The 23,669-nt window shown below is 39.2% G+C and overlaps 1 protein-coding gene across 1 annotated transcript in view; it reads right to left on the reverse strand.

Annotated features, from left to right (window-relative positions):
• Positions 1–23,150, reverse strand: part of unc5b (unc-5 netrin receptor B) — a 98,691-nt gene extending 75,541 nt beyond the window's left edge. The window contains exon 1 of the mRNA XM_051647547.1: positions 23,016–23,150. Within this exon, the coding sequence (XP_051503507.1) occupies positions 23,016–23,103 (88 nt within the window). The 5' untranslated portion in view covers positions 23,104–23,150. The remainder of the gene's footprint in view (positions 1–23,015) is intronic.
• Between the last annotated feature and the right edge of the window lie 519 nt (positions 23,151–23,669).

Consider the following 23,669-nt stretch of genomic DNA (forward strand, 5'->3'; position numbering starts at 1 on the left):
ACAGAAGTTTTTATTTGTTGCCACATTAACCATTATTGACAATTGTTTTGTCAGGCCAGCATCACAGCCAGGTAACCCTGACCCTTCCTCTAAGTAGGGCAAGCCGTGACCGCTGAGTGCTGGAATTTTTTTATTTTATTTTTATTTTGGTTGGAAAAGAACATCGTCCGGGTACTCATAGTACACTTCTTTTTTTTTTCCATTTCACTTACTACATTTACATGAACACCATAAAGCGGGTTATTGCAAGAAAGCACTGTTCTGGTTTACATGCACTGTTTAAGCGGTGTACTGCTCACTCCTGTATACTTGCAGCTCGGTCAGTAAGCAGCTTTCTCCACAGAAATTTCCCTGCAACACTTGTGTAAATAACAAACATGGTATCCAAGGAAGACTTCCCTATTTTATTTCCAGATATTCCAGAGTTGTTGCTGTGTTTGTTTCCTTACCTTTTGCGACCTGCAGCGGAATTACGCTTCAATAGTGGGGTTTCCCTTTACGTAAAACTCCAGGATTCCCTCAGTGTACCAGCACATATACGCCAACATGAGGGATCATCAATATTTTACAGTGGTGTTTATAAATGTGTATAGTTTGTAGTGTATGTGCTTTTCCCACTGTACTCCCAGAAATGTTTTGTTGACTTGTTGTTGGGCTCCATCCTATGGCGTTTGTTATTCGGTCTGTTCCATGCACATGCGCACTCTTCAAAACCCTGTTAGAATGGTGCTTATATGGCCACATAAGCAGCTTTCTCCAGGAGAAACCTATGCGTGTTAAACATCTTTCTCTTAATCCTTTAAACGGTGTAAAGAAATTGCCGTTCTCGTTTACATGACGTTTCAGAACACCGCTCTCTGCAAAAACCCTGGAATAACCCGCTTTCTTAAGTGCATGTAAACGTGGACATTGTGAACATACAGTACTACTCACACTACTTACATTACAAAATGGCTTAGTACAGTGCAGAAGTATGCATTTTGGGACACACCTAAACTCAATCCAAGTATGTACGTAAACGCAAACATTTCTAACTAAGCACTCATTTTAATACACTGTCACATTCCAAAATGTGTCAGACCACAATTCATAATGCAAAACAAGTACGTGTTGCATTTTCGATGTTCCCACAAGGGTCGCTTTTGTGGGCATTACCATGATTGGTGTTCGTCTACAGGCAGTTTTCACTTTCAGATCACTTACTGACATGGTGGCACAACAGTTTGAAGATAATCTTGCTGAGCAAGTTAGTTAAAATCGACATGTTTTAATGGCACAGATGCATGTTAAGTATGCATGTGCAATACATTGGCCAAGCACTGACATCTGCATTTGCATTAGGGGTGGAGGAAAAAAGTATTGTATAATCACAGAGAGGGCAGGTCAGGCCATTTATGCAAATATCAGCAGAGAAAATATACTGAAGGAATAAACTGTATGACACAATAACTGAGCTCATCATCCAGTAATCTCAGCAAAACTGGCATACATTCTCGCTCAATCTCAGTCTCTTCTCTCTCTCCCCTTTGGAATTAGTACTGTAAACAGGGCTGAGAATTTTTCACTGAAATATGATCAAAATTATCATTACATTTGAATTTTAAAGACATTATTTCAGGTAGAGGAAAAAATCTTAAAGACACCGTGTGTATCGATTGTTATTGCAAAGAACATATCTGGCTGTTAACAAATGTGCGTAAAATTAAGTTAAATAATTCAGCCAGTTCATATTCTTGAATATTAAGTAAAAAAGTTCAATGAGAAAAGTGTGTTGCACAGTAGCCTATACTGGTGCCATAGCACGGACTCAAGCTTCATAATATCGCCGGTACCACAGTGTTTTTCAATAAATACAGCTGTATGTACGTACTTAATGCTTATGCAGCGAGATGCTGATAAGAGAGTAAGGCACAGTCAACACACAACCACCAAAGATCTCCAACTCTGGGGGCCGTTCACTCCAAACATGTCCATCTTTTTCTATGTAAGCATGCGCTAGACGGACTCTTTGACCGTTGTGGTGTGTCTCACTGTTTTTTTTCAGCGTTTCGTGCAGTAACAATGCATTTTTTAGATGCGTCTAAAGCGTCTCGAGACACCCGCATTCTGTTTTATAAGTTGCACTGTGTCTGTTTTATCAAAAGAATTGAAGTAATCATCAGTGCTTGGCATAGATCCAAAATTCGAATGCTCATTTAAGCATTTGAATGTGCATTTTTATTTTATTTTTGTCTATTTGATGAATATTAAAATTTCGAATTTTCATTCAACAGCCTAACTGGGCATGCTTAAACATTGGGTGTGTCTCATTACAAAGGCTGTTGCTAGGTAGGACGTGTTCTCTGTAGGCAGCGGTATACCGAATGTCCTCAACTTAGCTTAGTTTAAACAAGATGGCCTTCGTAGTACAAACGAACACAGAACGTATTAGGGTTGCTATGACAGCACGCAACACTCTCAACCTGCACGAGTGCTATGAGTGACAAGTGAATCTCTGAGGTAAACTTTAGGAGAGTTATAACAATGTAGAGAGAAAAGAAAATGGATTCTGCGGCTGTACTTTTATAATTATTTTATAATAATTTATTTTACATTATTTATTATTATAATTTTAAATAATAAATATTTTACACCCATCTACTGAGGTACTTTAACAAAAAGGAATTAACGTTGTGAGTGCCAATGAAGGATACACCTCCTGCATCCTCCAAATTCCTGTGAAAAAGGTTGCATTCTAAGGATTTATTCAGAGTTCGAGAAAAATGCAACCTCTGAAGCCCACAGCCTTCTAAACGCGACACAGCGAGTCACACAAACAATGACACAAACTTTATTTGTTGTGGTGTGTCATCAATAGTAAATGGATTGTTGATGTTGTTAGTCTGTTTTTATCATCTCTCTGCTGTTATGTTCTTGAAATCTGGGCCTGTGGTCAAGCATTTTAATAAATTTTCTATTAAAGTGACATGGTCGGTCTGAGAGTGAGTTGGGTACAGGCCCGGCCCTAAAAAATAATACGAAATCTAATCTGTATTATGGTTCAAAGAGATTAGGGACCTATAATCCCTTGAATAAACAGGAGCAAAAAAGTGAGCATGAAAAAAGCTCCCTCCTGTGGGACACCATTTGATAATAAGTCTGTGTGTAGCTGAGTATGTGTTTGAAATGGAGTTTATGGTAGAGGTCTTCAGAGATGGACAACACCATTTAATCAAAACCACGATAATCCCCAAATCACCTCCCTTGCACTCTGTCTCCTCTGAGCCCCTCTATCCCACCCTTTGACCGTCCATCCCTCTATCTCTCTACAACCTCAAAGCCAATCTGAAAGCCAGGACTAAAAATCCTTTGGTGACCATGTATGAACCAGTTAGCTAACCCTGTTCTCATCAGGGCTGTGACCCAATGAAGCCATCACGCAAACCTTGAAGTTCTAAGAGAGACCTAAGGCAAAGAGAGGAGTCATATTGCGACAGAAATATGAGGTATTGAAAATGTGAGAAATAAAAAAAGTAAAATAGCACTCTTGATGTTCAGTCTCTTTATGTGGTATGCTCTTTTTTCTGGATGCTTTTTAGGCAGCTCATTGGTTGTTGAATGAGATCATTATGTAACTTCCCCTGAAATCTCTACCTAAAATTTCCCTGAAAAGTGTAAAAACTGTGGTGCTATTGACATGTAGCAACATCTGCTCAGCCAATGGTGTGAGTTTGGGCCGGGACTATCTGTTTTGCTGCTTATTGGCGACCGGTCGACAGGAGTGTTTTGGAAACACACACACACACACACACACACACACACACACACACTTAGACATCAAGGTGGTGCCGAGTATGGCTGCTGTGCTTCGAGCTCCGACCCAATATTGCAGTTTTTTTTTTTTGTTTTATCTACAATTCTTGTGTTTTTCGTTTTGGATGTCGTCTGCATTATTGTCTACAATAGACGAATGCTTTTGGACATTGTTTCTTCAATAGCACATGAAAACCAGACTTTAAATATCTCAATGCTGACCCGCTGTTTTCAACAGCCCTTTGTCTGGGCTGCCCGGCCGCAGAAATGCAGCCGGAAAAGGGGAAGGAAAGCCGCCGTTTTCGTCAGACTAAGACGTCATGCAAATCGACCCCTGCTACACAGCATTCTACTGGCAAATGTTCAGTCTCTGAACAAGCTCTATGAGCTGAGAGCGTGGATCTCTTTCCAACAAAAGACGAGGGACTGCTGCATTATCTGCCTTACAGAAACTTGGATGTCTGCGGAGGTTTCAGACTCAGCCATCGAACCTGTGGGGTTCTCAGTGGACTGAGCAGACAGAGTGAAAGACCTCTCAGGTAAAAGAAGAGGTGGTGGTGTATGTTTTATGATCAACAAATCCTGGTGTGATCAGAAGAACATACATTCTATCAAGGCTTTCTGCTCTCCTGATCTGGAACTTCTCATGCTTCTGTTTCGACCATTCTGGCTACCGAGGGAATTCACAGTGGTCATTATCACAGCTGTGTACATCCCCCCACAAGCCGACACAGACCAGGCACTCAAGGAACTGTATGAGAGTTTAAGTATGCAGGAAACCGCGCACCCTGAGGCCGTGTTCACTGTGACCGGGGACTTTAACAAAGCCAACTTCAAGTCAATAGCACCGAAATACTACCAACACATCAGTTTCAACACATGAGGGGACCGGGTTTTGGACCACTGCTATATTTCCCTTCCAGGATGGCTAAAAATCCCTCCCCCACCCACCATTTGGCAAATTGGCCACTCTTCCGTTCTCCTTCTGCCCGCTTACAGGCAGAAAATGAAACAGGAAGCACCCACCCTCAGAACGATCCAGTGCTGGTCAGACCAATCAGATTCTACGCTACAGGACTGTTTTGATCACGTGGACTGGGAAATGTTCCGGTCTGCCTCTGATGACGACATCGTGTCTATGCTGATACCGTAACGTGTTTCATCCGGAAGTGCACAAATGATGTATTGCTGACCAAAACAATACGGATCTACCCTAACCAGAAACCGTGGATAAATAGCAATGTTTGTGCAGCACTTAATGCACGGACCTCCGCTTTTAATTCCGGGAGCGTGGAGGAGCATAAACAAGTCAGTTATGCCCTCTGCAAAACTATCAGAGCTCTCTCCCGGATGAGCTTAATAATTGTTATGCTCATTTTGAGGGAAATTACACCACCCTCACGGAGACAGCTCCCGCGGCCAAAGCTACAGAGGTTAGTTCACTCCCCGTCTCTGTAGTGGATGCAACCCGATCTTTCCGATGGGTGAATATCCGTAAAGCCGCGTGTCCAAAGCCGAGTGTTTTATGGACATTTTCAAACTTTCCCTCTCCTTGTCTGTGGTCCCCACATGCTTTAAAACGTCCACCATTGTGCCTGTACCAAAGCAATCCAAAATCACTTGCTTAAATGACTGCCGTCCTGTTGCTCTGACCCACATCATCAGCAAAAGCTTTGAGAGACTAATCAGAGATTACATCTGCTCTGTGCTGCCTGCCTCACTGGACTCACTGCAGTTGTAGTGAGGTGTACAGTGTATTTCTATTGTATTCAGTCTTCTTATTTTGTGTATACTGTATATTGTATATAATTTTTTTGTATACAGTCTTATTTTGTGTATACTGTATATTATATATTATTAGGTGTATATTGTATATTATGTTGTGTAACAAGATGTGTAAACTATGTTTAGTGTAAATCAGATATTTATTGTAATTGTCATACTGCTATGTTGCTTGGAACCACACCAAAGACTTTCACCCACTGTTGCACTTGTGTATATGGTTGAGTGACAATAAAGGGATTTGATTTGACACACACTCACACACACACACACACCTTATTTTGGTAATTGAGTACTTTACTAATTAAGCTTCCAGTTTATCAACCAATGTCTATTTAATCCTTTGCTTTTTTATTTCGTATGATTACTTGTTGCTATTAACAATTTATCAGAAGAAAAAATATTTTTGAGTTTAGGGACTAAATCAAAAGCAATGGTTTACAAGCCCCATTTAATGTTCTATCACTTCACAAAATACAAGATCCTCTGGAACGGGTTTTTCTAAGTCATAGCAAGCACAAACAAGCAACTGATCTGCACTGCTAGTATCTGGATATTTATCAGATCCAGTACAAATTTCTTACAAAATGTAGGTTTGCAACTTCCATCTTTGATGATTTCATTGCACATCTCCATGGCATGTTTATGTCTCTGATGATGTTTTATTTTCTTTCGCTGCAACATTAATCAATCCATTCCTGTTTTATATATTCATCTTTCTTTTGTTGAAAGTCTCTCTTTTGCTGAAGCCTTTGTTTTCTGACCTTTGGATGAGTTGTGGTGAAATGCCATTTGAGCATACATGACATCAATGACTCCTAAATCTTACCATAGACAGCACACTGTAATCTGCCATTATTATGCTCCATGAAATAACCAAATTTATTGGCTAGTTAGAAAGCAAGGAAAAAGGTAACAAATCCATCTTACATTAGCTATACAAAGACATAAATTGTTAGTTTCAAACCATTTTTTATTTTATTTTATGCTTCCTGCCTTGGTTCCACCTAGGGAGTCCCATACTTAGAACTGCTGATCTGAAGATCTAGGCAGAGTTTAAAAGTGGATCAGAATATTCCTCTTCACAGTCCCTCTGGAGGTAATTTCAATGCACCTTGTAAGTTTTCTGTTTTTTATGAAACTTGTCTATGCTTTCACATGTTTTGTTTTATATGGTTATGTGCTGATCTTTGTTTAATATGTCATGCTGATAATTTTGAACAAAACCATTTAGACAATCAACTTTTTATACTTTTTGAAATTTTTGATGCATTTCTGAAATTGTATGGACCACTTTTATGGCACTTTTATTGTATTGTTTTGTCTTTCTTTAAAGCTTGACAGACCATGGTCACACTAAAAAAAATAATTTGTTGGCTCAACAACCATAAAATATCAAAATAAATAGCTTCTCCTCCGAAATGTAAATATTTATAACATTTTTAGCTTTACTTAATTTGCATTAATGTGTAAAACACAAAATATTAAATATAAGGTGAACTTAGAGTGATACATAAAGAAAGAAATAACTGTTCCTTGAACTTCTTTGGCTTAAAAATCCATAAAATTAAGATTTTAAATTCTACTAACTCAAACGATCAAGTACAGAACTGAGGTTGTGGACAACACCCATAAGCCCTTGTGCTTGAATAAATTAAGCACGTTTGTTTGGTCAAAAGGAATTTATTGGGGCAATGAATTAGTTGTTATTAAGAATTCATAGAGATTTTAGCTCTTTTTAGTATTACTGATGTTGTTTTACTGTAATTAGTTGTTTTGTGTATAGTTACCATTAGGGTGATAAGTGTTCACTTTGGTGAAGTTGGATCCCTTTAAATCAATGTCTTTTTTTCTTGTGCATGTGACTGTCCGTAGCTGAGGTGCAGCTTTATCTGCATTTCTTTGGGGAATCAATTGTTTAATGACTGACCTCTGTCATTATGTTCTCTTGAGCCAATTAAATAAAGTAGACAGAATAAAATACAAATTAATTTGAAACAACGTGCTATTATTTGTTCAATCTTATTTGTATAGCATATATTTTCAAGTAAATAAAGTAGAATGAACTGATACATTTCTGTATATCTAACAAAGGTTTTCTAGTTTATTTACTTGCACACCAGTAAAACCATGTTTACAAGAGATTTGAAATGATCGGGTTATTCTCTGCTTTTGATGTCGAAATGCAAACAGGCATACACACAACACTTGTGCACACTGGATAAGCCGGTAAGTACGCAGATAAAGTTTTTTACAAGCAATGCGAAATCGGGGTAATGAGCAAAAATCTACATGTTCCAATTGTTTTACTGAAACTGCTTATGATCTTATCCCAATAAAAGAAAACCATTTAAGGTGTTTACATGACCTTACACATTGTCAGCTTATTAAGCATAATCGTTATAAGATTGTGCATGTTAACACACTCACTGTATGGTGAGAGCTGCTTAATTCTTTAAAAAAATTATACTTTTGTGTTCCATGGGAAAAATAACAGCATATGGGTTTGGAACAACATGAGGGTGAGAAAACAATAGCATAATTTTCATTTTTTGGGTGAACTAACCCTTTAAAACAATACTGTCATTGTACGCTTGATGAGAAATTACCTTTGAACTCTGGCTCTTTGAGTGCCTTTGTCTGCCAGAACTTCTTGACTAGCCTATTTCATACAGCAAATTTTGTGTTCCCAAGCTCCAAGTTAAATAGAACCACATACTGTATACTCAATGTTGACCAATGTTACTAATTAGTGCTAATATTTTAAAGTGTCTGATGAACCTGTAAAACCAGATTGAAAATGGCATCATGAATACAAATTCTTCAAAAGAATGAAGGAGCCTCTCAAGTTACCAAGTGGATCCAAACAAGTCAGATGGGTCTTTTTATGTCCTCAAAGGTATTTAAGGTTGTATCGCTAAAGTGGGGTGTGTCAGACACCCTCTTCCAGGACGTCTCTGTGTAATTACATGAGAGAGGGCCATCATTTTAACACTGCTCCCCTCATCAGATAAAAGACAGGTAAGACATAGTCATGTAATTGGCCCTCTTGTTGAGAGAAGAGGAAGAGAGAGAGGGTGGTTTTGTTTCTATGTCCTGCTTATTCTTGTTCCCACCATTTCTCTATTTCTCTCTCTGTGTGTCCTCTGTGGCAATCAGACTGTCTCCAGTCGATTGGGGTCATTATTTCCAATGTGTCTGTGCCTTCAGGGCAGATGTGTAAATTGTGGTGCTAAAGTGTCCGGGCCTCTTTTAGGACAGATTTATGCCCTCGACACCACTGTATAACTGTCACTCAATACAAACACACACTCAGAAACAAATACTTTCTTAAATGCAGAAGTAAGCAAGTGTGCGAGATGTGGGTGGACACCATCAAATACAAAAAGACTCATACAAACATCTCTTTTTCCTGTCAGTCACACTTTGTCATTTTAAATCAATGAAACAAAAGCTCTCTTGCAGTCAATAACACAGCAAAAGGTTTTTGCTCAATTCACATGCCTTTTTTTCTCCCACTTTTTAACTTCAGTTTATTTTAGAAATGAAACAAAGGAATCAAAAATGTGTTTATAAGTCATTATAAGAAACTAAATGTAGGCAATGCAGTAATGGCTTCTCAAAAAAAAAAAAAAAAAAAAACATAAAAAAAATCCATTGAGCAATGCCCAAAGAAGTGGTTTCAAAATTAGTATTTAATGTAAAAATATGTGCTTGGGAGTAAGTTTACCCTTACAGATCCCTGTAGGGCCTTTGTTGTGGTTTAATCTCTCTTTTGGACAGATGGCAACATAATGACCTCTACAAAAAGTATTCCCTGACCCCAGACACACAAGTCAATGTTTCATACCAGTCTGCTTCTTCCACCACCTGTCTATCCTTGAGTGACATAATGCTGGGTACAGCCCTTACATCTCTCCTGACAAAGCAGAGTAGAATCCCAGTGGGTCTGTCTTTCCAAACACATCCTCTGTTAAAACCACAATCCCATGGGCTGTTGGTTGGCTGTCTACCTGGCTCAAGCCAGCTATTAAAATGTAGACAAAGCCTGAGCATGTTTTATATTCAGTAGCAAGTTGTTTAATGTTAAAATGCTACAGACCAGACAAAGAGAATGGGTTGGAGGTTTACTGTAGGTTAACCTCATGCACTTGTACAAAAGGTGGGGCTATGTGGCTTAACTGCACTGTACATGGCTTACAGTAGCGTTGGTTCAGATAGACATGTTGAGACAAGTGTACAACAGGAAACTAGAGCCTATTCTGAAGTGCAACTTATCGGCTGTCTCCCATTCTTCATCAAAACAAAACTTGTTTTGTCATCAAAGTGTTTTTAAAAAACAGTCAATGTGTGGACATCTGTGATTAGTTCTTGTAAGAGCGAAAAAGCTGAGATGCAGTGTTTACCAAAAAAAAAAAAAAATAAAAATCAAAAAAATCAAAACCGAGTTCAAAAAAATGTTAGAGTTCAAAAGATGTATTAGAGATCTCAGTTATGTTTGGTTTAGGTATCATCTTTGTCTCTGATATTCCTTAGGAGAATAAAAATAGAATCAAGTAAGACACTTGTTGTAATTTAATACACCGATCAGCCACAACATTAAAACCACCTGCCTAATATTGTGTAGGTCCCCCTTGTGCCACCAAAACAGTGCCATTCTGAGATGCAAAACAGCACATTCTGAGATGCTATTCTTCTCACCACAACTGTACAGAGCGGTTATCTGAGTTACCATAGACTTTGTCAGTTTGAACCAGTCTGGCCATTCTCTGTTGACCTCTCACATCAACAAGGCGTTTCCATCTGCAGAACTGCCCCTCACTGGATATTTTTTGTTTTTGCCACCATTCTGAGTAAATTCTAGAGACTGTTGTGTGTGAAAATCCCAGGAGATCAGCAGTTACAGAAATACTCAAACCAGCCCATCTGGCACCAACAATCATCCATGTGATTATCTAATCAACCAATTGTGTGGCAGCAGTGCAGTGCATAAAATCATGCAAATACGGGTCAGGAGCTTCAGTTAATGTTCACATCAACCATCAGAATGGGGAAAAAATGTGATCTCAGTGATTTGGACCATGGCATGATTTGATTAATGCTTCACTTCAACATTAATCAATCAAGGAGAAACACCCTGTCCACATCTCAGCTTTCAGATCAATAAACATCTTCACAGCCTTTATGAGTGCAATCCACCTCCCCCCGCTCTGACCTCCCTCTCCCCGTAGACCTCTGGGCTGGCTCGACTCGACTGGGCATGGAGCGCTCTGGAGCGAGACATGCAGGGGCGTCAGAGTTTAGAATGATTGCATGGAAAGTTAATGAAGCCACACCAGTCAGCATGGCTGTCCATCTGTTTCCTAAATCCTCGTAAACATGAGCAACTCTGTGATAGGGCGGTAGCCAATCCCGTGCTCACTGCTGTGATTTACAGACATAAGGACTGTATTGCTCACTGTGAATGGATAGATGGGCAAGAGGGTTTTGGGCTGGGTTGGGGAAGTTAACAATTTTAGGCAGGGGTTGGAGGTTTATGTCTTAGGTTTGCAAGTAGTCACTACGTATGCAGCACACCTGCTAATCGGAGCAGAGTTGTGAAGCAGACCAGAGTGAGTAGAAAGGTGAGGGTGAGGGTGAGGTCGGCCGTGCCGTCCATCTGTCCATCAGTGTGTAAGAGGCTTGGGAAACAGAAGAGGTGGGCAGAAGTATAAAATACAAGCACAAGCAGAAAATCCAAACATTACGCAAGCAAGCAAACCGCTCTCACACTGCATTAAGCCCAAGGATGCCAATCTAGAATGGATTAAGGCAACATGTCAAAAGACACAGAGCCAAAGCATGTTAGATTTGCATGAGTGAGGTGTGTGATAACATACATTGCCATGACTGACACAGGCCCAGTGAACGTGGCCTTTCTGTGACCATAAGTTAGCATTTTAAGATCCCCTGTGCTTTCCTCCAATTCACTCCACTTTCCTTCTCCTGGCAAGCATGTGTATGTGTGTTCACATTTTCACTTGCCCTAAAACATTTATATTTATTTATACTATAAATTATTAAAAAGTATACATTTAATACAAATTATTTTATATATTAAAAAAAGACTATTTAATATAATTTGATAAAATCTATAAAATATTATGAAAAATTATATATATATATATATATATATATATATATATATAAAGAAAAAATAAATCCAGGCAAAGCTGGAAAGGGGAAAACCAGCTTCCACATTCCAAAGGGTGTGGATATAACACCAACATGCATCCCATGGGGATTAAGCTACACTATGTAGTCCCTTCCAGAACAAGCCCAGCAGTCAGGGCGCAGCCAAAATCCACGACTCATCCCAAGGCGTTAACTGTGGAACCATGGCTCATGCACAAGGCATGACCTGCTTTCATTTGGATAAATGGAACAGTGTCTATCAGTGTGTTAAAATAATATTCTGAAAGTTCTGTCATCATTTACTCACCCTCATGTTGTTCCAAAACTGTTTGACATTTTTTTTTTCCATGGAACACAAAATGAGATGTTAGGCAGAATGGCCTGTCACCATTTACTTATGTTGTATAGAAAAGATGCAAAGGAATTGAATGGTGACTAGTGATCGACCGATATGGGTTTTTTAATGGTCGATGCCGATTTCCAGAGAGCAGGGTGGCTGATAGGCCGATACAATGCCAATATATCACACAATTTAATATAGTAAATAAAATAAACATAAAATTGCTAAAAAATGAATAAACTCTTATTTAGCACTATATTTACTCAATTTCACACTAAAATTTAACTTTGTAAAAAAGTAAATAAATAAAAAAAACAATATTGTATTTTAAATGGTAGATAGCAGTTTTTTCTGATTTCTGTTTAGTCATCAAATTTTTTTAATTTATTTGCAAATGAAGAAATTGTTAATATACTAGGAAGAAGGAAATAACAGTACACACAGTAGTCCAGCAATCATGGATGGCATATCCACGTTAGAAATCACATTTTCTCAAAAAATGCCAAATCAAACCAACTACACATACAGTGCATAGTGAATAAGACATTTACTCATAGCACACGTTAAGCGCTTTTACCTTGAAGTTGCACTCACATGCTCATGCGGATCCAGGGCCAGCAGCACCAATCTCCTCACAATATAAACAGCCTGGATCACCTGTTTGGATTGTCACGGACTGACCGTCATGATTTGTTAATCAGAGGAACTTTTGATCCTGAAGTTTTTGATTCTGGCTGATGGAATACGCACTTCAGAGGAAGATATTAGATGAGCGCTCAACAGGAAGAAAACGCTGGATTTTCGTGAGGTTCGTGAATTACATCTTTTTAAATGAGATATCTGCATATTTGCAGATGGTATATAATAGAAGTTTTATTGATATGTGCCTTTTATCATTCGAAAAGTTACAGGGAACTGTTGAGGACACGCTGTTAGAATACGTACTTTAAAGGTAAATAAATGAGCGCTCCACAGGATGCTGGATCTGCTGAAGTTGTGTGAGGTTGGTTTATTACATTAGTTTAAACGAGATATTCGCATATTTGCAGATGGTATATGATATTAGTTTTATTAATATTTGCCTTTTTATCATTAGACAAGACAGTTAAAAGTTACAGGGAACTGTTGAGGAGAGAGAGGAAGAATGAAACAGGCGAGCACTTTAACATTATGAGCTCAAACGTGTCTGCCGCGGCTCTGATATGCAGACCTTTAAATGACACTGTGTTGTTTTTTTTAAATGACACTGTGTTGCACAACGGTCTATTATTGTAGTAACACGATGGCACGTAACAACAAAACGAACCGTGACTTGTCGTTTACATGTTTCAGTCGCTTCACATGCAAGCAGGCGATTCTCAGCGCCCTCAAGAAATCAAAGGGGAAAATTTATTGGCCAATGCTGATAATTAAAACATTCCTCGGCGATATATATCGGTTGACCACTAATGGTGACTGAGACTAACATACTGCCTAACATCTCCTTTTGTGTTTCACAGAGACATTAAAGTCATGCGGATTTAGAATGACATGAGAGTGTATAAATGACGACAGAATTTTCAGATTTGAGTGAAATATCCTTTAATGTCTAAAGGTTAGTTAGGTGATATACTATCGCAAACAAACATGGCAAACATAATGCAACAGCTTCAGTAGATAAAACATTTATTGCACTGTGACACCCTACTTGAAGACCTCTTTATATCAAACGTATTTAGTAACATTTATATACTGTTATAAAGTGCTTGTGTCAAATGCCATATTCTCATTTTCTGGTCAGGCAAAAGTAAGGGTTGCTCTCTTTACAAAAGCACACTGTGTGTGGCCTTCTACATTTGGCACAATGAAAACTAAAGCAACGCCACAAGAGGACATTACTCTTTGGTCACACACCATCAGACTGCCTTTACCGCACGGCGCACACACACAGGGTACGTTTCATGCCAGCACTGTGACATGAGAACCAGACGGTAAGCAAGCATGTGTGTATGTGAGTGTATGTGTGTTCTTCTTGCAAATGACCCCCATCCCTCCCACAAGGCCCCCTGTAGCATGCAAACCATAGTAGAACCCTAATGAAAAAACAAAGATCTTCTACCCACCATCCACCTTAATTCTCCATGCTGTCTTCCAATCAGTAACTCCACAAACCCCCATCACAATAAGGGAGCCAGAAAGAATAAGAGCAAATGAGGGAGTGAGTGAGCAAACAGGAGTAAAGTGGAAATTCAACACACAAGTAAAAAGAATAATAGAAAGGTGTTTCATAAAGTTAAACCAAAAACAGTCTGTTGGGAGATGATGGCTGATGGAGTGGTTTATACCTTATAGCTTGTGAAAAACTGTAGTGAGTAGTGAAGACTTAAAGAGATAGTTCACCCAAAAACAAAAATCTACCCTTTTTGTTGTTCCAAATCCATTTGACTTTTTTAATTTGACAGAACACACACACAAAAAGATGTTAGGCAGAATGTTAGCCTTAGTCTTCATTCACTTTCACTGAATCTTTTTGCACACTTTGAAAGTAAATGGTGACTGAAGCTATTATTCTACCTAACATGTTTTGTGTGTGTGTGTGTTCCATGGAAGAAAAGTAATACAGGTTAAGAAGAACATGAGGGTGATGATGTAAAAAGATGCTTATATTACATTATAAATGAATATTCTGGGTTAAATACATGTTAAGCTCTAATGCAATCCTGTCCATTACTACAGAAAATAATTCCAACAAATTTCTCAGTTTGTCAAATATAATAATAATAATAATAATAATAATAATAATAATGTGTGAAGAAATGCATTTAATAATGGAAGTCTATTGGACACCATTGTATGCTTGCCCCATAGATTGCCATTGTAAGTGCATAACTGTAAACTAAAAAAAAAGAATTCTGTGGTACCCAAGTTTGTACTTGTACTTGTTATTAACCTGAATTATTCCTTTAAACCAGTAATTTAACCTCAAAAAGAGACACAGAAACAAAATTATACAGTTACACTCTGGCATAAACCACAGATTGGCTGAGGTCTAATCTTCAGCCATGGACCGGTTTGAACTTCCTTTGAAGGCTAAGAAGATGAGGGAAATCTCTATGGCCTCAGAAAGTCTCTCTTTCAAGGCAGGATCCACAAAGGCAGGTGGACTGCAAGAGACCTATTCACGTGGCCCTAGCACCACTGCTTCCAGACCCCTGCCGAAAGGAATCTGACATGCTTTCCAGACTCCCACAGGCATCGTCAGCGGGTCTGAGCTGGAGGCCCTTCAATCCAGATTCTTTTAACTTTCATATACAGTATTAATTTGAAGAACCTGGCAAGCAGTCGGTATGCTAGTCAGACTCAGAAAATCTGCTTGTTATTGAGTATCAAAAAAAAAGGGCAGCAAAAAAAAAAAAAAAAAAAAAAAAGACAAACTTTGCAAGTCACATCCATCTATCAATCAAAAAGAGGGCATCCGTTTTCCAGCCAGCGCAACTGAAGACAGTCAAAGCAAACAGTTTGACAAACTAAGAGTGAGAGACTGATGCTCCTAGATGTCTGTCATGCAGTTGGGTTTGGAATGGATGCTACAGTATGCAGTAATCTTTGGACTCTGACAGACACAGCAGCCTCTACTCTGTGCCTGGGGGAAAGCTGTCCGCCAAAGACATTGTTGGCTTGGCATGAGACTCAGCTGCAAGTCTGGCTCATTGTGAAATGCACAGTGGCTGCATGTTTGCCAGCAAAGAAATGTTTCTTTTAAAGCATGGAGCCAATAGAGCTTAACAGTGACTGCCCATTTTTTCAGCCGTCTTGGTTCTGGAAGTGTTTTTCCCATTCATTTTTTCCATGGGGATTTCATAAAATCGTTCATAAAAGAACCAAACCGACCAGCTCCGAAGTGAAACACTACATTACAAACTGTGATTTGAAGCAAAAAAGACAAAGGTACAAGACTGGGTACTTAACATCTTTAATGAGGGAATTAACTATAATCCCATGAAGCAATGCGAATGACATAAGTGAAATACAAACAAAAGAAATATATAAAATTATTGATTTTAAGTTGTTGATTATAAGTAGAAACAATTTATTTAAATTGTATTGCAAGTGTTTAATCATGAAATTGGACTTTGGTTTGTTGTTGGTCTCAATTTCCGCGGTTGGTTTGCCACGACTTTCTGATCAGTGGATCTTTCTCTTCAGGATTCATAGGTAAAGTAGTTCTTTATCATGTTACCATTAATTCCGCTATTAAAACTCTTTTTTTATGAAGTTGAAATTACGTGGCCTTCAACAATAGAATGCACTACAGATTGTTGCGCTCTATAGATTGAGGAAAAAAGGGTTAGACTTGATCTTTCTTTCAGTAAAGCCCAATACATTTTAACTCTAACATGTCAACTCTTGACAGTATTGTTTAGGAGGACTGAATAAGAAGTGTGACTATGAATGGAAAGCCGAGACAGAGGAAACACAAACATACACCGTCAGTCACTCTCGCCAGCTAAAGAAGCTGCGAGTCTGCCGAACCCTCCTCCTGCTCCCCCTTCACCCCACAAACATCCCACACACCATGGTAGAAAAGAGCCCCATTCAGTTTTCTATTCAGTCCCGGCACAAAGCCACCCTACTGAGTCATTCTTCTACAGACCCTGTCACTCTCCACCCCTCCGACCCACAAGCACCACCACCCAGCTGCCGTAAACTCGGGTGGGGTGAAGAGTCTCCCACTCTTCTATTCTCATTCAACCATTTACTTCTCACTTTGACTTCATTAAAGTCTCTTTCTTTTCTTCCCCATCATCCATCAATCTGTCCCTTTACACACACTATTTCATCTCAATATTATCCTTTCCAGTTCCTCTGTTCCTCTGTTGTGAATTTATCCTTCTCGCCTTGGAGTGAATCTTTCTCTTGCAACTACAACTCCACCATATTCTTTAATATATCTTTTCAACCTAGTCTCCTTGCTCTTCCTTCCTCTCTCACACACTCTATCTCTCCTGTTTGTTGCAGATTTATGGTGGTGAACATGCACAGTATTGGCAAAGCATTAAAAATGTCCACCATTAATACAGAGATCTCCAGGCATCGATAAGAACCTTAATAAAAACATCTCCACTCAACAATTTTTTTATCACGTTCCTTACTGTTGCTGTCCCTCACTCTCCCTCCTTCTCTCAGCCCCGTCGCTGTCTCCTTCTCTCAGACTGTGCCAGGGACTTAATGATGCTTGAATGCCAATGCTTCTGATTCCTGACTTTTCGCTCTTGCTCTCTTTTTTAATAAAGTCTATTTAAAAGGCAATCCCTGGCTTCATCTATCTCAGTACATCTCTCTGAGATATATTTCTCTCAGTTTCACACTCTTTCTGCCTTTTACTTTCAAGCTGTAGATGAATGTGGCTGCTATTCCTGACACTGTCTGATCTTCACATGCACACATACCATGCACCATAACATTTACCCATCTGACACTGAGCATCTGATGAAGAACTTCCAATTCTCAAACCAGCTGATACTTTGCCCTCGGCAATAACCCAACAACAAAACTCTCAACAAGTTTTTATACTGATACACTCAACACTTACACCTGCACGCTCAAAAGACACATGTCGAAGACCACTTTAGGAATCCACTGTATTATAAACAGATCACACACACAACCATAAACTTCATTTAAAATATTAAAGAAGGCCACTTTACGGTGATGAATAATACAGTATGGGGGTGAGAGGAAAACCAGCGGTCTCCTCCATCGCCCTCTCCTCACCCCTCTCTCTGCCTCCCACAGTGGCCATAAAGCTAATGGACACCACAAGACATGCAGTTCAAATCTCTGCCAGCCATCTCACCGATCTATGTATTTTTGCTTTCGCATTTACCTTCCTTTCTTCCTCTACCAGACTTCCTTGCTGAAAAGATCAGTATTGCTGGTCACCAGCAGGGTTGGGAACTGAGAACCTTATTCAGAACCGGTTCTATTTTTTAAAACATACCGGAATAAAATGATTTTCATAACTTTCGGTTCCATTAACGGTTCTCGAACGTTCATTCTTCCACCAATGTGGACGCAACCAAGTACTAAAATACATAGTAAAGTGTTTCCTGCAACACCGCTACTGAATCAGCAGCATGACACATACAGTACAGTGCGACCAGTGTAATCTGATTCCTGAACAAAAGACTCTTATGAGTCTGTTCTTTAGAATCTGTTCTGTTAAAATATGAAATGATCTCATAAACTGATAACAGGTTGCTGAAGGCAGTAAATCCAATAGACCGCAACAGTCTGGTTCCGGAAGTAAAAATCCCATTCATTTCTTCCATAGACTAATTGATTTTCAACACTAACATATAAACCTTCTAAAGACAGACCTACCGTGAGCTCATAGGCTGTTCATCAATGGTTTATGCTTCTGTTAAAGCCATCAGTCAGAGTTATTTCAACTTCATTGTTTAAAAATCATGTTAAATAGTGGAATTCCTGGTGAACAACAACACTACCTGTGGTACAGCAGTGCAAGATCCACCAGAGAACTCCAGCCAAGCAAGCCCACAGAAAAAGCCCGGAAGAGACCACCCACTTTCATGACGTACTCTGAGTGACGCATTAGAATCGGTCTTCCTTCACCCTCAAACTACTTATGTATTAGTAAATATCGGAATATTTTGCAATAAACTTAAAATATATTGTTTCTTTACTTATAATCAACAACTTAAAATCAATAGTTTTATATATTTCCAACGGTTTTTATCTGATTACATAATTCGCAATGCTTCATGGGATTGTAGTTCGTACCCTCGTGAAAGATGGCAAGCATACAGTGTTGTACCTTTGTATTTTTTTATCAAATTTTTTTAAATACTTTTTTGCTTCAAATCTAAGTTTGTAACGTTGTGATTCACCTCAGAGTTGGCTGGTTTGGTTCATGGGTTAGATCTCTTTTATGAAGGATTTTTTGAAAAGTCAATGGGAAAAATGTATGGGAAAAATACTTCCGGAACCGACACGGTTGCAAAAGTGGGTGGTCACTGTTGCGCTCTATTAGAAATGCATTTATCATTTCCAAATAAAAAGTCTTCTAAAGCATTTAAAGACACATTAATGGATTTGTTAAAGACTGGAATTGTCGGGGTCCTGGGTTGCTCAGCGAGTATTGACGCTGACTACCACCCCTTGAGTCGCGAGTTCAAATCCAGGGTGTGCTGAGTGACTCCAGCCAGGTCTCCTAAGCAACCAAATTGGCCCGGTTGCAAGGGAGGGTAGAGTCACATGGGGTAACCTCCTTGTAGTCGCGATTAGTGGTTCTTGCTCTCAATGGGGCGCGTGGTAAGTTGTGCGTGGATCGCGGAGAGTAGCATGAGTCTCCACATGCGGAGTCTCCGCGATGTCATGCACGATGAGCCACGTGATAAGATGCACGGATTGACTGTCTCAGAAGCGGAGGTAACTGAGAATTGTCCTCCGCCACCCGGATTGATGTGAGTAACCGCGCCACCACAAGGACCTACTAAGTAGTGGGAATTGGGCATTCCAAATTGGGAGAAAAGGGGATTAAATAAAAAAGACTGGAATTGTTAAGAGGAATCGGTTACATACCATGCGATTCCCATCCCTAGTCATCAGCATATGTTGTTTTTTGGTTGCTGATCCCAGCACGGGATGCTTGTGTGTTGGTGTTCCCACCAGATTTGTAAACTAGCTTAAAAGGATAGTTCACCCAAAAATGATAATTCTGTTATCAATTACTCACCCTCATGTTGTTCCAACCCTGAATGACTTCTTGAGTCTTTCTTCCATGGAACCAAAAGGAAATGTTAGCCTCAGTCTTCACTCACTTTCATTGTATGGAAAAAGATGCAATGAAAGTGAATCATGATTGTTGCTGATAATGCTGTAAATTATGACAGATTTTTTTTTTTTTTTGGGGTGATTTATCCATTTAACTACCAAGATAATCTTGGTTAACAAGACCATGCTGGCTGACCAGCTTTACTGGTCAACTTGTGAACAGCACTGCCATGCTGGTCCACCAGCTAGACCAACACTAAACCAGCATTAGCTAGTATAGACCAACCTGGACCAGCATAGAAATTTATGCTGGTCTAAGCTGGTCTTTTTAGCAGGGTTACTGGTTCTCATATTACATCAGAACTTTTATTTCCCTTTTCTCTCAGAAGCAGCATATTGCATATCCTTAACTGAATATATAATGGCACATTAACTGGTTTTATTTGGGTCAAAAATGCTATTTAATCTGAGTACATCAACCTGACAAGTTTACACCAACAAAAGTCATTTTTCTGGGTTAGATCAAGCAGAAATAGATCCTCGAGCTAAGAAATTGCAAGTTTCCACTTTTTTCATCATACAATGCATGGCTGGCAAGACAAAAACTTGATTGCAAAACACAGACGACCTACCGCAAAGATAACCAATTACACCCCCACGCCCTGGACTACCAGTGGAGAGTTCCGGCAGCCTTCAATGGGAGGATCAAACATGTTATGCTCTCTAAACATGATGGTGTGGTGGGGGAGACACAAGTGCATACCTCCCTCCTCCATCTTGACCTTAGGCACTCTAGCCTGACCCCAAGACACACCCACTCTTATTCAGAGGATTCTTAAGCAAGTAATCATCTACAACTCCCACAACTCACATGCACGCGCATGCAAATCTAGACAGTGTGACTCCATTACATACACAAGAACACACCTCCCGACTCAATCCAACTCAAGCGTGTATACAGAGATGATCTGCCAAACAAACAAACATGCATATGCACACACGCACACACACACACACACACACACACACACACAAACACATGCACATCAAGCAGGGAGGAGAAAAGCTGATGGGGCAAAGGAGCCAGACGTGGGTTCCTGGCAGTCTGGGTAATTAATGTGCATGTCAACACAGAGAGAGTTGTACCATACAGGAAATCTGAGCTCAGCACATCCACAATACAGACAGACAGGAGGGGGAAGAGGAAGAATAGAGGAATGGACAGAATGAGAGAGAAGATAAGTGTAATCTATTTTGACTGTGAAGCTTTATGGATGCTCTAAAATATGTGCCTACATATTTGTCTCCCTGAGTGACACTATAGCTCAAACTGAACACAGCATGCAGTCTTGGTGAACTTCTGTCAGAAAAATCATAAACAGTACAATGAGTACAATGAGTTTCTCATACATATATCAAAACAGAGACTCCATAGATGAAAATATGCATCTTTTCTATACCTTTGCAGGTAGTTCATTAAGGGAAAAGACTCTCTCTCCACATCTTAAATGGATAGTCATTATATTCATCGTTCCAATGTTCATTGTATGGGGAAAAGCAGAATCTCAACATTCATAAAAATTTCTCCTCATGAGTTTTTCAATGGAACAAAGAAAGTCTTATGTGTTTTTGATGGCATGAGGGTGAGTAAATGATGACATGAATTTCAGTTTTGGGTGAACTATCCCCTTAATAAAACCAGTATTTTTCTCTCGATTTCTCTTTTCCAAAGGAAACAATGAACTAAACTCTTTGAGTGTGCATTTCTATGTCTATCTGATTACATATGTGCAGAGAGTGCAGGGAGAGATTTCTTTGACGCTTCATTGCTTCCTGTCACTTCTGAGGTCAAACAGAAGGTAGGCTTGCCCTCATGCAGAAAAAAAATAACACAACACAACACAACACAACACAACATGATCTACTTGTGGGAATCTCTTTTTTGTTTTGTAAATAATATTCAGAACTTTAAAGTCGTTGAGTATCCACTTAAAACAACTGGAAAAAAGTTGAATGGTTTGGCTATGTCATAAGATCAAGCATGACCATTTTCAGAGAAACTCACTGTCGTTAATTCAAAATGGTTTTACCAAACTATATGTTGTGTCATTTAAAATGACATTAACTTGAGGTTAAAGTAGCAGTCTACTTAATTAATTACAAAAAAAAAAAAAAAAAAAAAAAAAAAAATTTAAGTAGGTCATTTGATAGCTTATTAATATTTCCACAAAATTAATTCCTCCACTTGTGGAAAAAATTACAATTATTATAGTCGCCTTCAGTTTGCTCACTGGGGTTATAAATACAATTATTATTTAATTTTATCAAACTACACAATGATGACTCTAAGACATTATAGATATTACAGTTTTATCTTCAGTTAATGCCTGATCTTCTGTAAAGCTGCTTTGAAACTATGTGTGTTGTGAAAGGTGCTATACAAATAAAAATGACCTGACTTTTAAATAGGCCTTGAAAAACAATCCTTACAAATACTTTTATCACCACTTAACAACATTTGTTACATGTACTGTAACCCTAAACCACATCAACTGGAAAAGCAAAACAACACAGATGAACTGATTTAAGTTTTAAAGGCTGCCACTTTAATTTAGTATTCACAATCCCTGCTTTCCCTCAGATGTTGTTTCCGTTTTCACAAGGTCTCTCTCTCTCTCTCTCTCTCTCTCTCTCTCTCTCTCTCTCTCTCTCTCTCTCTCTCTCTCTCTCTCTCTCTCTCTCTCTCTCTCTCTCTCTCTCTCTCTCTCTCTCTCTCTCTCTCTCTCTCTCTCTCTCTCTCTCTCTCTCTCTCTCTCTCTCTCTCTCTCTCTCTCTCTCTCTCTGAAGCCAGGAAGGCATTCAGCTAAACCTTAATTACTCCAGTAACACCAGGGGTTCTGCTTTTGCCACTGCTTACAAGCTCAACATCGCAAGCAGATAGTTCATCTAAATATATTTCTCTCTGAAGGGAGAGATGATATACCTTCAACTTGTTCTTAGTTACCCATTAATCTGCCTTATTAACAGACAGACAGACAGACACGCAGACAGACAGACTCTTCTATGTTTCAAACAGAAGGTATAAGGGAGTCATACATTATTCATTTAGCCTATAAATATTCTAGTGAATAACTGGACATAAAGGTTGTACCTGCATGGGTCGCAAAGGTTCCACATAGTAGAACTACAGCGAGTAGAGAAGCGGGAGGCTGGCCGCGCTGTATCCACGCAGAGAGCATCTTTACCCGGTCACGCTACTGCCAAATGTCCCCAGGTACTCTCGCTCAAGTCGGCTGAAGTCTCGCTGAATCCTCTTAAAACACTCTCCGAAAGATGTTTCAAACAGTATGAAATGCGGAGGAGAGTTCCTCCTAAAAACTTCACACACTGCACCAGGGTTAAGTAAACCTTCCTTTTTAAAGTGTACTCCTGAACTTTCCTTAAATCAGGAAGCGAATAAATGTATACAGAAAAAATTATAGGTATTTCTCCGAATTACACAATTAAAACAAAATGTTCAATCAGACACATTGCAGAAAACAGAAGAACCCCGACAACCAGTAAAGTTCATCTCATTCACAACTCCATTCTAGTGAACGCGTTTTCTCTACAACTGTTTAAAAACAGCGGAATCTTCAGAGAGAGAGAAAAAAAAGTACTTCACAGCTGTATTCCTATTGAAACGCGAGGAAAAGTGTGTAAAATATAATGCCATTGCTTTGAAATCTCCGCTGTTATCTGTGGCGCGCCATACTGATGACGCGCACGCTCGCCTGTGTCTTCAGTACTGAGAGTGTAAATACAC

The sequence above is a fragment of the Myxocyprinus asiaticus genome, chromosome 21 (assembly GCF_019703515.2).
Source record: "Myxocyprinus asiaticus isolate MX2 ecotype Aquarium Trade chromosome 21, UBuf_Myxa_2, whole genome shotgun sequence".
Classification (NCBI taxonomy): domain Eukaryota; kingdom Metazoa; phylum Chordata; class Actinopteri; order Cypriniformes; family Catostomidae; genus Myxocyprinus; species Myxocyprinus asiaticus.